General features: G+C 34.2%; 1 protein-coding gene across 8 annotated transcripts in view; it reads left to right on the top strand.

Moving 5' to 3' along the window:
* NEK1 (NIMA related kinase 1) overlaps positions 1-16,568 on the top strand; it is a 216,960-nt gene that overhangs the window by 156,085 nt on the left and 44,307 nt on the right. For 5 of the 8 annotated variants that reach the window (XM_049631305.1, XM_049631310.1, XM_049631306.1 and 2 more), the window contains 2 exons: positions 10,269-10,457; positions 13,807-13,927. In XM_049631305.1, coding sequence (XP_049487262.1) covers positions 10,269-10,457; positions 13,807-13,927 — 310 coding nt within the window. The remainder of the gene's footprint in view (positions 1-10,268; positions 10,458-13,806; positions 13,928-16,568) is intronic. The other 3 variants (XM_049631313.1, XM_049631307.1, XM_049631309.1) reach the window with 1 other exon arrangement.

Raw genomic sequence — 16,568 nt, 5'->3', positions numbered from 1 at the left:
ATTTTTTCAGATGCCTGTTTGCCATCTATGTATGTCTTTGCTGAGGTGTCTGTTCAGATCTTTAGTCCATTTTTAAGTTGGGCTGTTTAGTGTTGTTTTTTTTTAATTGTTGAGTTTTAAGAGTTCCTTGTATGTTTTGGTTAACAGGGCTTTAAGTCTTTATGTCTTGTGCGAATATTTTCATCCACTCTGTGGCTTGTCTTCTCATTTTCTTGACAGTGTCTTTTGTAGAGCAAAAGTTTTAAATTTTAGTGAAGTCCAGAGTCGCCTGAGTGGCTCAGTCAGGTGAATATCCAACTCATGATTTCAGCTCAAGTAATGATCTTACCATTCATGGGATTGAGCCTTGCACTGGGCTCTGTGCTGACAGCGCTGAGCCTGCTTAGGATTCTTCCCCCCCCCCCCCTTTGCCACCCCCCTGACACACTTGCACATGCTTTTTCTCTCTAAATAAATAAATAAACATTTAGAAGAAAAATAAATTTTAGTGAAGTCCACCTTATTAATTCTCTTTTTCATGGATCGTGCCTTTGGTAGTATATCTAAAATGTCATTGCCAAACTTGAAGTCATCTGGATTTTCTTCTGTGTTATCTTCTAAGGGTTTTATAATTTTGCATTTTACATTTAGGACTGTGATCAGTTTTGAGTTCATTTTTGTGAATAGTGTAAGGTCTGTATCTAGATACTTTTTGGGGGAGAGGGGAAATGGGATCTCCAGATGTTCCCGTGCCATTTATTATAGAGTCTATCCCTTCTCCATTGAATTGCCTTTGCTTTTTCATTGAAGATCAGTTGACTGTATTTATATGAGTCTATTTCTGAGCTATGTTCTGTTTCATTTATCTATCCATTACCATACTGTCTTGATTACTGTAGCTTTATACTGAGTCTTGGAGCTGGGTAGTATCATTCCTTGAACTATGTTCTCCTTCAATATCATGTTGGCTTCTCTGGATCTTTTGCCTCTCTACATAAACTTTTAGAATCATGTTGAATCAACTTTTAGATATCAGTGTTGATATCCGCAAAATAACTTTCTAGGATTTTGACTGGGATTGCATTGAATCTATAGATCAAAATGGGAAGGACTGACGTTGTGACAATATTCAGTCTTCCTATTCATGAACATGGAATATCCCTTTACTTAATTTTTCTTTGATTTTTTTAATGAGAGTTTTATAGTTTTTTTCATTGTAGTGTATCTTTATAATATGTGGTTTCCAATCCTTCCCCCACCCCAATTTTAGGAAAGTGTTATTGAATTATAGTTTTTCTAGTTTTCTCTTCCTTAAGTCTATTTCAGGAACTTCTGTTTGTATTTTTGATATTTTTCATCTTTCTCTAATATCTGCCACTTTCTCTTAAATCCTTTCTATCACTTTTTTCAATTGAAATTTTTCTCTCCTGTTCTCCTTTTATATCTCTTAACGACATTATGTGTTTTGTTTATATGATTTTGTGTTTATTCTAAGATATTTATTTTTAAGATTTCTTTTCTTTTTTTCCCCTAGTTTTTCTCTAACTCTATCAACTGCCTCATTTCTGATTACTTTCTCATTATAATTTATATTCTCTAATGTCTTCCATGATGTTCTTAATTTTACTAACAAATTTTTTAGTACGTTATAATTTTAGTTTTTTGGTAGGTTTTAATTTTCTATAGCAGTGGTTCTCAAATGAGGGTGATTCTGCACACAGAAGACATTTTGCATTGTTGGGAGACATTTTTGGTCGTTAACTGGGAAGGGCACTATATATCTAGTGGGTAGAGGCCAAGGAAGCTGGTAAATCTTCTACAGTGCATACTATAACAGGTGCTCTCCAAAACAAATAATTATCTGATCCAGTAATGCCAAAGTTGGGAAACACCAGTCTTTGAGGACATTATTCTACTTCATACTCTTTTTTTTTTTCTGATAACTTGTACAGAATTCAACAATGATCCTCTGTTACTTATTTTTATGTGAAATTAGATTTATTAAACTTTTAGGCGCATGAAGTCAAAATAGCTTTTCTAACTTCATAGCCTGTTAGGGCTTCCTTTTCGGTTATTTTCATGTAGTGTTTAAAAATTAAAGCCTAGGTAGGGGTCCCTGGGTGGCTCAGTTGGGTAAGTGTTCTGACTCTTGGTTTCAGCTCAAGTCATGATCTCACATTTTATGAGTTTGAGCCCCACATTGGACTCTGTGCTTACAGTTTGGAGCCTGCTTGGGATTCTCTCTCTCTTTCTCTCTCTCTCTCTCTCTCTCTCTTTCTCTCCCTTCCTTTGCCCCTTCTGCATGCTCTCTCTCTCTCAGAATAAATAAATAAATTTAAAAAATTAAAATAAAAATGTTGCCTTGTAGTTTCTGAGCTCTTCTGTCTTTGTTCCTTTCCCCCACTTTTCTCTTTCCTTTGTTTCTCTTATACCTGCACAGATCAATTTGGATTCTCCTTCCAGCAATTTCTTCAGAGTCTGAGGCTTTGTTCTAGGAGGGAGCTTTAGTTGGTTAGTTTTCAGAATTCTTAGGACCCAGACTTCTCCCACCCTTTCTGACCTTCCCATTGACCCTTTCCATTTACTTGCAAATTAAAATGTGTAAAAATTATTCCCATTTCAGCTGCTTTTCTTAAATTGACCCATCATGCTTGCTTGTAAATACCTGCTGTCTCTTTTGGGGGTTCTTCTGACTTGGGGCCTGTTAAGTGCCCTACTGTTTTCCTCTTTTGAACAGATGCTTTTACTGAGTCTGGAGGCTGTCAATGATTTGTCCCCATTCATATGTACTTGGGGGTTTGTGAGGATACCTTGTCACCTAGATTTGGTTTAGATGTTATTCATGGATATATGGTTTTGCTATCCTGATTTTTTCTGTTTTGTGCAGGAATTCAGGGAAATAAAACAAAACAGCATTCTTTGCTCTCTTCCCAGATTTCTGCATTTGTCTTTAAATACTTGATCCATGTATGATGTTGCTGTAAAACTTTTTCTCCCATTTGACTGTTCCTTCCTACAACCACTGCCAGGGAAAATAATTCATAAGAGATTCTCACTTATGATTTTCCCTTTTTGGTAAGGTGCTTGTAGTGTTTGGGTATCAAGGTTTTTTCTGACCTTACAAAACAAGTTGGGGAATATTCCCTTTTTCCCTGTTTTCTGGAAAACTTTGTAAAAAATTATTACTTTTTCCTTGAGTATTTGGAAGAATTCAACTATGAAGCCATAAGACTGTGGAGTTATCTCTGAAAAGATTTCAATTATGGATTTAATGTGTGTTGTAATTTCTTTTGAATATTTAGATTATTTGCAAATATTTTGCATTTAATTTGCTGACATTTTGGAGTCTTTCTAGTTATCTTTTTGTTATTGCTTTCTAGTTTCATTGTATTGTGATTACAGAACATCATACTGTGCATAATTTTCATCTTGAAATTTTTGAGACTTGCTTTATCACCCAATGACAATCTGTTTTGATGTTTCATATATACTTGAAAAGTTATTCAGTATAGTTGTATGTATGTATGTTCTTTGTCAAGTTGTTTGTTATATGAAAGTCTTCTATATTTTTACTGATTATTTTCATCTGGTTGTTGTATCAGCTACTTAGAGAAGAATGTGAAAATCTCCAAGTGTATTTGTGGATTTGTTGTTTTCTCCTTTTAATTCTATACATTTTTGCTACTTGTTATTTAGTGCATATCAATTTAAATTGTTGCAGTGATTGTTTAGATTGTTGCATTATATTGTTTAGGTGATTGCATTGACTCTTTTATACATCTTCTGTTGTATTGACCATTTTTATTATTATGACTTCTCTTTTTATCTCTAGTAACATTACTTCTTTTAAAGTCTACCTCACATTATATAGCTACAGCATTTTTTTGGTTAATGTTTGCTCATTATGTTTTTTCTGTATCTTCTTCTAATTTCTCTGATTCCTTATGTTTTTCTGTGTCTTGTATCTCAAATCCAGGCTGCCCATCTTTGTCTTTTAATCTTGATTGTTTAACTTATTCATGCGTAATATAATTACTGATATGGTTTGCTTTTTAGTCTGTGTAGCAATCTCACAATGTTTTTTATATGTCTCATTTGTACTTTGTTTCTTTATTCTTGTATTTCATTTTTTATTCCCCTTTTTGGACTAACCAAGCATTTCATTTTTCTCTTCTGTTTTTAATTATATATTTTTCATTTACTCTTTTGTTGTGATCCTAGATGACAAATTCTATCCTTAATTCTACCGTAATGCTAATTCACATGTACCTTAATTTAGCATTTATATTGTTTCTCAAACCATGTATGAGCCTTTTAACAATATTACTCTATTTATTCCTTCTAACTCTTTTGCTTATTGTCATCATATATTTTAATAATCTTATATAGCTCATAATGCAATATTATTATGCTAAGAAATCAATATTCATTTACATTTACCCATATTTTATTCTTTACAGGGTTCTTTATTCCTTCCTGAAGTTACACACTTCCATTTGATATCTTTTTCCTTTGAACTGCCTTTAGTATTTCCTGTAGTGCAGATATGCCCTGTATAAATTCTCTCAGCTTTTGTTTATCTGAAAAGATCTTTATTTCACCTCTATCTTTAAGGATCATTTTCAGTGTATACTAAATGCTAAGTAGGTAAGGTTTTTTTTGTTTCGTTGGTTGGTTTTGGTTTTTTTGTGGGGAGGGGGAGGGTGGGCAAGGGGATTGCTTTTGCTTTATTTTGTTCTTTGCATTTTAAAGATGTTAGTATATTTTCTTTTGGCATCCATAAATATATGTCATTTGTGTGTCTTATTTTTGTTCCTATGTTTTTCTTCAAGCTTTTTAAATATTATGTCTTTGATTTTCAACAGTTTTACCATGATATGTGTAGATGTAGTGTCCTTTGTTTTTAACATGCTTTGGGTTATTTCAATTTGGGGGAGCCTGTATGCATTAGATCTTTCTATATTGCTTCTTCCCAATTCTTTTTCTTTTCCTTTTTGGACTTTAGTTACACAAATATTAGACCTTTTGAATTCATCATGTTTGTTATTGCTCTGTTCTGGTTTTACACATTTTCTTCCTTTTTGCTTTAGTATGAATACAGGTATACCTCTGAGATATCGTGGGTTCAATTCAAGACAACCACAGTAAAAGCAAATAACACAATAAAGCGAGTCTGATGAGTTTTTTGGTTTCCTGATGCATCTAGAAATTATGTTTACACTATACTATGGTCCATTAAGTGCATAATAGCATATTCTAGAAAAGCAATGTATATACCTTAATTTAAAAGTGTTTTATTGCTAAAAAATGCTATCATCTGAGCTTTCAGTGAGGTATCACTGATCACAGATCACTGTAACAAATATAATAATAATGAAAAAGTTTGAAATATTGCCATTACCAAAATGCAGCAAAGACACAAAGTGAGCACATGCTATTGGAAAAATGGCACCGACAGACTTGCTCATGCAGGGTTGCCATAAACCTTCCGTTTATAAGAAAATACAGTTATCTGCAAAGTGCAGTAAAACAAGCTATGCCAGTATTTCTACTGATCTGTCATTTCACTAAATCTGTCTTCTGTGTTCTCTAATCTTCTGCTGTCTTCTCAGTAAATCCAGTGAGTTTGTAATATCAGACATTGCATTTTTCTTTCTTTTTTAAATTTTTTAATGTTTGTTTATTTTTGAGAGATTGAGAGAGAGACCAATCCTGAGCAGGGGAGGGGCAGAGAGAGAGACACAGAATCCGAAGCAGGCTCCGGGCTCTGAGCTGTCAGCACAGAGCCGGTGTGGGACTTGAAGCCACGAACCACAAAATCATGCATGACCTGAGCTGAAGTCAGACGTTTAACCGACTGAGCCACCCAGTGCCCCATATATTGCATTTTTCAATGTTAGAATGTCCATTTAATATTCTTTTATAGATTTCAGTTCTCTGTTGAAAATACCCATAGATTTAGCTATTTGGCCCATCTCTTCCTCTGTTTTCTTGAACATATGCATAGGCTTATCATGTTGGTTTCTTTAGGATTATATTGAATATACACATTGGAAGAAATTGATATCTTTACTATATTCACTTTTCCAGTCCATGACTATTTATATCCTCCTATATATCTAAATCTTTTATTTCTCTCAACAGTAGGTTATAGTTTTCTCCATAGAGGTATTTTATATATCTTGTTAGATAATTCCAAAAATTATATAATTTTTGATGCCATTGTTTTATTCATCTGTTTTGAAATTTTACTTTATAACTGTGGCTCATGTATAAAACCGGAAATATAATTTACTTTTGTATATGACTTTATATTCAGCAACTTTGCTTAAGTTCCTTCATTAATTCTAATAATGTATTGGTAGATTCTCTTGTTATTTTTGTAAACCCATAATATTATGTTTTATTTGGGGCACCTAGGTGGATCAGTCGGTCAAGTGTCCCAACTTGGTCTCAGGTCATGATCTTGTATGACCTCTTGAGTTTGAGCCCCACATTGGGCTCTGTGCTGACAGCTTGGAGCTGGGAGTCTGCTTCAGATTCTGTGTCTCCCTCTCTCTCTGCCCCTCCCCTGCCCATGTCTCTCTCTCTGACAAGTAAATAAACATTTTAAAAAACAGTTATTTTATATTTTACAATTCTTACACTTCTTATGCTAAGACTTCCAATAGAATGCTGAATAGAGAAGTGCCATGTTCTTGACTCAAGGAGGTAAATATATCATATTAGCTAAAGTCTTTTATTTAAATATCCATTGTATTGGGGTGCCTGGGTAGCTCAGTTGGTTGAGCGTCTGACTTTGGTGAGGTCATGATCTTGTGGTTCGTGAGTTCGAGCCCCACGTCAGGCTCTGTGCTGACAGCTCAGAGCCTGGAGCCTGCTTCAGACTCTGTGTCTCCCTCTCTCTCTGCTCTTCCCCCACTCATTCTCTGTCTCTCTCTCAAAAAATGAATAAACATTAAAAAAAATTTTAAAAATCCATTATAAGATCAAGGAATTCTCTTCTAGTCTTGTTTTATGAAGAGCATTAAACTTAAACTCTTTTTCTGAATCAATTGAGATGATTGTATGATTTTTCTTCTTTATTATATTAATGTGGAAAACACCGTTGATTGATTGTCAAATATTAAACAGGTTTTGTCAGTATTAATCACTTTTTTTATTGTTACCAGTCTTATAAATGGATTTCATTGTAATTTTCTGATTGTAGTTAATTCCCTTGTCATATTCTTCTGGCCATTTTGATTTGCTTCTTTATAAATTATATTTATATTCTTTGCCCTTTTTATATGGCATTGCCCATGTTTTTTTGTGTGTGAATTTTTATCTGGGATAGATAATCTATATCTAGTATATCAACACAGGTTTTTCCCACATGCTGCTAATTAACTTATGCTTTTTTTGGCCATAAGGATTTTTTTTTTAATTTTCATGCAAATATGTCTTTTTCTTTATATCATCTGAATTTTCTTTAATGGGTCAAAAGGTTTCCAAATTTTTAAATCCTTTAGATAGACAACGCATGCATGTGAGTATGCATTGGCACTCACACACATGCATGACATTTAATCTAATTGGAAATCTAACATTTTTCTGGATTATTTTTTTGATAGTTACTATTCAAACGAATTTCATTTTATTGGGTATTTTGATTAGAATTAAATTTGGGGCACCTCGGTGGCTCAGTCAGTTGAGCCTCTGACTGTTGGTTTTGGCTCTGGTCATGACTTCATGGTTCGTGAGTTCAAGCACCATGTCAGCTCTGTGCTGACAGCACGGAGCCTGCTTAGGATTCTCTCTCTCTCTCTCTCTCTCTCTCTCTCTCTCTCTGCCCCTCCCCTGCTTGTGCTCCCTTTCAAAATAAATAAATAAACATTTTAAAAAAAGAATCATATTAAATCTATATATTGATTTTTGGAATGTTATTTTTATGCTATTCAAGAATTTAAGTATGTCTTAATCTTTGCGCCATCTTGTTTTGTGTTTGTCAGTAACATTTTGTTTTCTTCATTTAAGTTCTTACAGCTTTTTCAGTAAATTGATTCTTGTGCAATGTGTGTATTTTTGTCTTTATTATGGATGACATTTTTCCTATTTCCCTTTCTAAGTTTTTATTTCTAGTTTATCTTTTTAAAATTTTTAAATGTTTATTTTTGAGAGAGAGAGAGAGAGAGAGACAGAGACAGAGTGTGAACTGGGGAGGGGCCAATAGTGAGGGAGATACAGAATCCAAAGCAGACTCCAGGCTCTGAGCTGTCAGCACAGAGCCCGAGGTAGGGGGACTCAAACCCATGAACTATGAGATTATGACCTGAGCCGAAGTCAGATGCTTAACCGACTGAGCCACCCAGGAGCCCCTATTTTAAATAAAGCGATTCTTTCTTTCTGTGTGTCTATCAATGTAAAATTTTATATGCAGACACCTCACTGAATTATTTTTTTAAATACATTAAGTTATTTCCTTTGACATTTTAGGTCTTCCAAATGTGTGGGTAATATCATCATTGATAAGAACTAGTGTTTTTTATCCAATATTCTATTTCTTTTCCTTCTTACTACATTCATTAGGCATTCTAAAGCAATCTTTAATAATGGTGCTAACTGGCATCCTTGTTCCTGATTTTAATAGACATGATTTTATAGCAGACTGAATGAGCAAAAACACAGATGTGACCTCTATCACAATTTGTTGATGAGGCATTGGTATAGGGAAGATATTCAAAACATGAGCAACACTGTAGTTTTGTTCTTGATTGACTAGGAAGAAATACAAGGTAAAATAACTAAAATACACTCATACACAACTTGTTTTCCTAAGGAAGTTAACTGAAATAGGCACAGTTCCTGGTATTCTGGTGTTATGGTAGGACTACCAGCAACACAAAGTGTCCACTTAACTTTAGTGATAATGATTTGAGATTGATAACAGTAAGCCAGACTTTTTCCCCCCACTTATTTCAGCCATGTATGTGCAAACATAATACACAGAAAATTGAATATATAAGGGGTTGGGATTTCTCCATGTGGGTAAAATGAGTTGAAGATATATGTCAGAAAGTGGGTTTTACCATAAGAGACTCTTAAAACCTGAGCACAAACTGAGGGTTGATGGGGGGAGGGGGCGTGGTGGGAGGGAGAGGAGGGTGAGTGATAGGTATTGAAGAGGGCATCTGTTGGGATGAGCCCTGGGTGTTGTATGGAAACCAGTTTGACAATAAATTGCATATTAAAAAAAAAAAGAAAAGAACTTAAAATGCTAATATATATATATATATATATATATATATATATATATAGACATTTCTATATGTTTCTATAGTATCAGGGCATTGTAGGTACGGTTGGGTAACATTTTTAAAGTTGGGGTAGTAGAGGGAGATAAATGGAAAAATAGGATGTTAGAGGGTGGAATATTTAACACTGAAAATTTTGAGGAGATAAATGGAAAAATAGGATGTTAGAAGGTAGAATATTTAACACTGAAAATTCCTCATTAGAGAGGAATTGAGAGGCCCAGATTGGAAGGATTATTGATGGAACTCCAGCAATCAACTAAATTAGTTAAGAAAGAATTAGTGTTGGGGAGATCTCCTGACTATGAGCTAGAAAGTAACGTCTTCAAGGAATGAATGAGAGTGACCTGTTTGTCTTATAGATAATTGCAATAAGTTGTTCTGAGGTAAATCCATTCTCTCCTGGCATCAATTAAAAGTATGGGGGGGGGGGCGCCTGTGTGGCTCAGTCAGTTAAGTATTCGACTTCAGCTCAGGTCATGAACTTGCGGTTTACAAGTCCGAGCCCCACATTCGGCTCTGTGCTGACAGCTCAGAGCCTTTAGCCTGCTTCAGATTCTTTATCTCCCTCTCTCTGTGCTCCTCCCCCTCTTATGCACTGTTTCTTTCTCAAAAATACATAAAAACATTAAAAAAAGTTTTAAAAAAAAGTATGGGGAATTTCTGAGCAATTGGAAGTAGTTAGCAATTACCAGAAACAAATAAAAGCAATTCGTTAATGATTTAAAATACAACATTTTGGCCCATAAATATTAGTTTCACCAAAAGGAGAAAGAAAGTAAACTATATGTTACTCACCCTAAACATCATTAGGTATAATTAAAATGAAATTTAGCTATCACATGCCTAATCATTTATCAATTTTTATACATAACCGTTTACTCAGTAATTGTTGTAAGAATGAGATTTTTGAATTTTGCTATAAATGCTGTTACAGGTAAAATTCAAGTTATTTTGAGAATGTAGCATGATTTTTCTTTTTTGTTGTTGTTTCAGAGATTTCTCCTGAAATGGAGAAGTACAAACCTTTAATTACTGGAGAAGAAAAAGTAAAATATATTTCACTTGAAATGAATCCGTCAGCTACTGTTGATTCTTCTGTTGAAACAAACAGTCCAGAGTTTAATGAGGCATCTCCACAGACGTCACTGAAACCAGAAGGAAATGTGGATGGTATTTTAATAGGTCAAAATGAGCTGTATTCAATTTAATAATACCTTAATTTCTTCTATATAAACAGGCCTTTATAAACAAATCATCAAAACATGTGTATATGTTTGGGTGATTCATCCCAAATTAGGTTCATGTTTTTCTATGTTTAATAACTGGTCTGGATTTTTAAATGCTGCATAATAAATCACCCCAAAACTTAGTGTTAAAGCAACAATGATTTTATTATATCTCATTATTTTGTGTATTAGGAGTTGAGTCAAGGCTTGACTAACCTAATTTTTGTAATTCATGTACTTTTATCTCTGGTATCACTTAGTGGTATTAAGTCGGCAACATGGTCTGATGGGTTCAAGATGGCTTCACTGTTGTCTTTGCAGATATGGCTGGAAGGCTGTGTTAAGACTGCCCCCCCTCTGCTCTTCATGTAGTCTCCATACCTTTTCCATATGCTCTTTCCAGCAAGGTAGTCTGACTTTTTATATGGTGGGCCAGGGCTCACGGATCCTAGGCAAAAGCTATTTGAACTTTTAAAAGCTAATCTCAACTGGCACAGTATCACTTCTGCCACTTCATTGGTCAGAGCAGTCACAAGTCCAGCCTAAAGCCACACGGAGATGAAGCACTCTCCAAATTAAGAGTGTTAAATAATTTGCAGCTGTTAATATCCCACAGTCTGCCACTAGCCAAAAATTGTTTACATTTTCCCTCACATGCACAATGCACTCACCCCTTCTTAAAGCCTCATCTTATTATTTAAAGGGCTTAAAGCCTAGAGGGCATCTGGGTGGCTCAGTCAACTAAGCATCCAACTCTGGATTTTGGCTCAGGTCATGATCTCATAGTTTGTGAGATCGAGCCTGATGTCATTCTCCATGCTGCAGAGCCTGTTTGCGATTCTCTCTCTCTCTCTCTCTCTCTCTCTCTCTCTCTCTTTCTCTCTCTCTCTCTCTCTCTCCTCCCACCCCGTGCTCTCTCACTTTTTCTCAAAATAAAGAAATAAACTGTAAAAAAAGGTTGGGAGCTCAAAGCCTAAAGATGTTATCCAAGTCAGGCCTATATAGAGATGAGTTTTCTTGGGTATAAGTCTTTGAGTATAGTTACTCTTAATCTGAAGACCTATAAGCAAAAAAGAGAAGTTACTTGCCTTCTATATATCTAACATTCAGTATTGAAAGAAAAATAGGGACTACCTTTCACAAACGAGGAAAATGGGGGACACATATCAATCATTGGTCCATAGAAATTCTGAAAGGCAGCCAGGCGTAGCAATTTAGCTTGCTTTCTTTGCACCAAAGTTGGTGCCCTCAAGGGCTTTTCTAAACTATCTTTCTTTTCTTTGCAATCCAAGCTGATGGTGTTTCTGCAAGTTGAAAATTAGTAATTTTGTGGGTTTTGTATGAATGATATCGACATTCACTATATTTGACCACTCTTCTTTTTTTTTCCTCCTTCTTTCCTTATTTTCTTCTTCCTTCCTTTCTTTTCTTCTTTCCTTTTTCTTTGGCCCCTTTCTTCTTTAAGTTGTCCATAGGAAGCTATGAGACAGTGCTGTTGAGATTCTTAAAAATCCTTTTGTCTAACAAAGAGAGTCTGGGAAGCATGCCTTTAAATCTTTGTGTGCCATAACAGAAGGTCTTATGTCTATACACTTGACTTCATCTTTGCCCTGAGACCGCATTTTACTGCCCTGAATTCAGTATTTGTTTTGAGGCCATGTTTTCCCGTAAGCTCCTGTTGCCTGGAAGGAATTAACTTAGGCTTTCTCTTCTAAATTGTTGCCATAAACTAAATAGTTCTTTCTTCAATTAATCTCTGTCTTCTTGAGCTTTATCAGAGGCTACTAAAGAAGCTAGTTGACATTTTTGATATTCTGCTTAGATAGCACCATAGCTAGATCATTAAATCTCTTTGGTATATTTTCTATCATCATTGTTATTATAAGTACCAAATTTTCTGCCACTGTATAACAAGAATCTCCTTTTCTCTAGCATCCAGAAATTTTTTTCACTGTCTAGTCTCTCATCAACAGTCTCCTCTTGAAGCACTTTTAACTTCTGCCTGCTGCCAAGTCCCAAAACCAGTGCACATGTTTTAAGCTTTTGTTGTGTTAGCACCCTATTGTCAGATATGAAATTCTGTTTCAGTTATCTGTTCCTGCAAAACAAATTATTCCCCAGACTTAATGGCTTAAAATAACTAATTTTATCTCATGCTTTAGTGGGTTAGGAATTGGGAAAGTTCTTTCCCACGTGGCATCATTACCACTCAATGCTATTCACCTGTCAGCTGGACTTATGCAGGAAGGGGCAAGATGGTGTCATTCCCATGCATGGTGTCTTGGCAGAGCTCACCTGGGCCTGTTTAGGTGGTTCCCTCTCCTTATTTTAGTCTCAGGAACTTGCCATGTGGTCTTCCCAGAATAAACTTCTTTCATGGTGGCTTGCAGAGTCCAGTGCAGAAGCCGCCAGTTTTCTTGAAGACTAGAGCTGAAACTGGCATAGCAACATTTCAACTATACTCAATTGGTTAAGACAATCACAGTGCCAGACCAAATTCAAGGGGAGGGGAGGTAGAGGCCCCTTCTAGATGAGAGGAATGTTAGACCTTGCTAGATGTGTAACCATCTTTAACTCACCACAGTAACTTAAATAGTTTTACTTAATAGAAGTATAGTTAGTAGGTACCTTATGCCTTTTATTAAAAACAAAAACAACAACCAAAACCCTGTTAGGCGTATAATAGAGGCTATACAGCTTAGTGCAAGTTGGCAAACATTGTCTACAAAGAGCCTTAGACTTTGAGGGCAATACAATCACAAATCTAGTTTGTAGAATAAGTCATATTGGTATGACTTAAGGTACTAATAAATAATTATTCACTGAAAAATAAAAGATTTTTTCCCCAAGTGCTTACCTCATACAAGTAAGCAAAAAAAAAAAAAAAAAAAAAAAAAAAAAAACATTTGAATAAAGGATAAAAACTTTAAGGATTGGCACAGTATCAATTATCTTTTAGGACAAGCTATTTGGAAACTTTAAAAATAGAGAATGAAAGATTACCGGGATTCCAGGAAAAAAGAGGGTGATGGTGGCTTAAACAAGAGCATTGAGAATCTGAATTGGAGAGGAAAAAGAGAAATCAACAAATGAAGACAGTAACTTTTCTCATTAGTATTTACTGTAAGAAAATATCAATCAGGAGTTAACAAGATTAAAGATCTACAGATAAAATATTTAATTTTTTGTTATAATTAGTATGTTAGCCTAAAATTAGGTAGTGATCATTTGTAGAAAATTTATTCAAATTTCTATATATGGATTTTGCTTTGAGACATGTTTATTGTTATGTTTTTGCTTTTCAGAACCTGATGGCTTGGAAACAGAAGTTCTACAAGAGCCAGATGGAGCAAACAAAAATGGTAGCTTGCCATGCACGATTATTGATGTATGGATTAGTGAGATAAAAGATACAAAGGAAACTGAGTATGTTACCTCTTTTCACATTATATGTTACCCCATTTCAAAATGTGGGTCCCTTTTGTAATACCTTTATCTAAAATACTGTAATAACCTAATACTGCCTTGTATCCTATTATTATAATACCTTATAAATAATATAATTTTTGGAAAAGTATTACACTCAAGTGGTTCAGAAATCAAGTATATAAAGTTATAGAGAAAAAAGTCTGTTTTTCTACTCTGTCCTCATCCAGCAAATTCCCATTGTCTCCTCCTTCCAGATATTTTTAATCTATACAAAGCAAAAGTGTATAGTCTCCCTCCCTTTTAAATAAAGTTGCTAGTATAATGGATACAGTACTTTCACCTTTTTTACTTTTAGTCAGTAACCTGGGCATTTTTTTCATATTAATGCGTAGAGAACTTCATCTTTTTTTCTTATTTTATGGCTACTTAGTATTCCCTTGTATGGATATACCACAACTCAATAAGTCTTCTACATTAATTGTTATTCTACACTAATTGATATTGCAAATGATGTTGCAATGAATAACCTTTTACATAGGTCATTTTGTGTGTATATATCATGTAGGATAGATACATAGAAGTATAATTGCTGGGTCAATTGTGTTTTTATAAATTGCATTTGTAATTCATTTATTGTTTTTCCCAGGGTTTGTACCAATTTACATTCTCAGAAAGAATGTATGAAACCTCCCATTTCCCATTTCCCCTAGCCTTGCCAAACTTAGTATCAAAGTTTTTTATTTTTGCCAACCCAATAGGTTAAGAAATAATATCTTAGTTTATCTCTTATTATTGGTAAAGTGAGCACATTTTTTCAAATGTTTAAATTTCATGTGTATTTCCTTTTCCGTGAGTTCTCTGTATATATCTTTAACCCATTTTAAACATTTGGTTGTTGGTCTTTTATAAACTAGTAAGAACTCATTAAATATCAGAAATATTTGCTGTGGTTATTATGAGTTGCAACACTTTTCCCCCTGTTGACCATTTATGTATATATTTTTTTGCCATGCAGAAGTTTGTTGTTTGTTTGTTTGTTTGTTTTAGTTGTCATGTTTACCTGGATTTTAATAATCATTCAGAAATACTTTGTTCTTTCTAAGGTTCTCAAGAAATTTTTCAATCTTTTTTTCTAGTACTTTTACATGGGCACTTTTTACATTTAAATCTTTAATCTATTTGGAATTTATCCTGGTGTATGGATTTAGTTTTTCTTCCAGATGGCTACCCAGTTGTCCAATTCCATTTATTAAAAAGTCCATCTTTCCTGCACAGATTAAAAATGCCACTTTTAATATGTACTGAACTATCTTAATTATTTGAGCTGTTCTTATGCTTTTTCCCCCTATTCCATTGATCTGTCTTTATTTTTTCTCCATTGGTCTTTATACAGTGTGCTGGTACACACTATTTCAGTTAAAATGTAAAATATATTTTAAGATCCTTTAAGGCTAATTCCCTTCCATTGTTTTTCTTTTTTGGTTTTCTTGGCTATTCTTGCTTGTGTAATATTTCATTTGAATTTAGAATTTACTAAATTTCACCCACTTTCCCCTAGGAAAAAATACCACTTGGTATTTTAGTGGGGTGTTAAATTCATAAATTAATGTAGGGAAAATCAACTGTTGTTTTCTTCCTGTCCATGAAGAACATGATAGAAGTTTTGAGTATTTTTATAGTTTCCTTCATCTAGGTTTTACACTTTTATTGGCAAGCTTGTTACTAGATAAATTATCTTTTGTTTGGTGTTATAAATGGTCCCTATTCTTCTATGAGATCTTGTAACTAGAAAGTTGTAGATTTCTTTACATTGATTTTGTACCCCATTATTGTTCATGATAGATTTTCAGTTGAATCTTTTGCTTTTCTCAGATATATAATCATATGAAAAAAGTGATGATTTTATGTCTTTCCAATTTTTTTAACACTATTTTTTTTTCTGTAATTGTCTTTGTATCTTTTATATAATATTAAATATTGGAAATAGGGGGTATCTGTGTGTTTTTCTTGACTTTAGTGAAGATGATTCTGTTGTGAATCCTCATTAGGCATAACTATACTTTTTAACTGAGATAGGTATCAATATTTTATTGATTTAAAAAAATTTTTTTAATGTTTTTATTTATTTTTGAGACAGAGAGAGACAGAGCATGAGCAGGGGAGGGGCAGAGAGAGAGGGAGACACAGAATCAGAAGCAGGCTCCAGGCTCTGAGCTGTCAGCACAGAGCCTGATGTGGGGCTCGAACTCACGGACTGTGAGATCATGACCTGACCTGAAGTCGGACGCTCAACCGACTGAGCCACCCAGGCTCCCTATTTTACTGATTTTTTAAAAAGTCAGGAATGAATTTTATTGAATGACTTTTCAGCTTCTATAGAACCGTTCATATAAATGTTTTCCTTTATTTATTAGTACAGTTAGCCTTTGAACAACACTGTTTTGAACTGCATTGATCTTTTTATACATGGTCTTCATATACATTTTTTTCAACAAATATATTGGAAAATTTTTGAAGACTCATGCTAATTTGAAAGAAGTTGTAGGTGAACTGTGTAGCTTGAAACACTGAAAAAATAATTAAAAGTTAGGTATTATTTTAAAAATATGACATATAATACATGTAAAATATGTATTTA

This window comes from Panthera uncia, chromosome B1 (assembly GCF_023721935.1).
Source record: "Panthera uncia isolate 11264 chromosome B1, Puncia_PCG_1.0, whole genome shotgun sequence".
Lineage (NCBI taxonomy): Eukaryota > Metazoa > Chordata > Mammalia > Carnivora > Felidae > Panthera > Panthera uncia.
The sequence above is the reverse complement of the archived record's forward strand: the minus strand, read 5'-3'. Positions and strand labels throughout refer to the sequence as shown.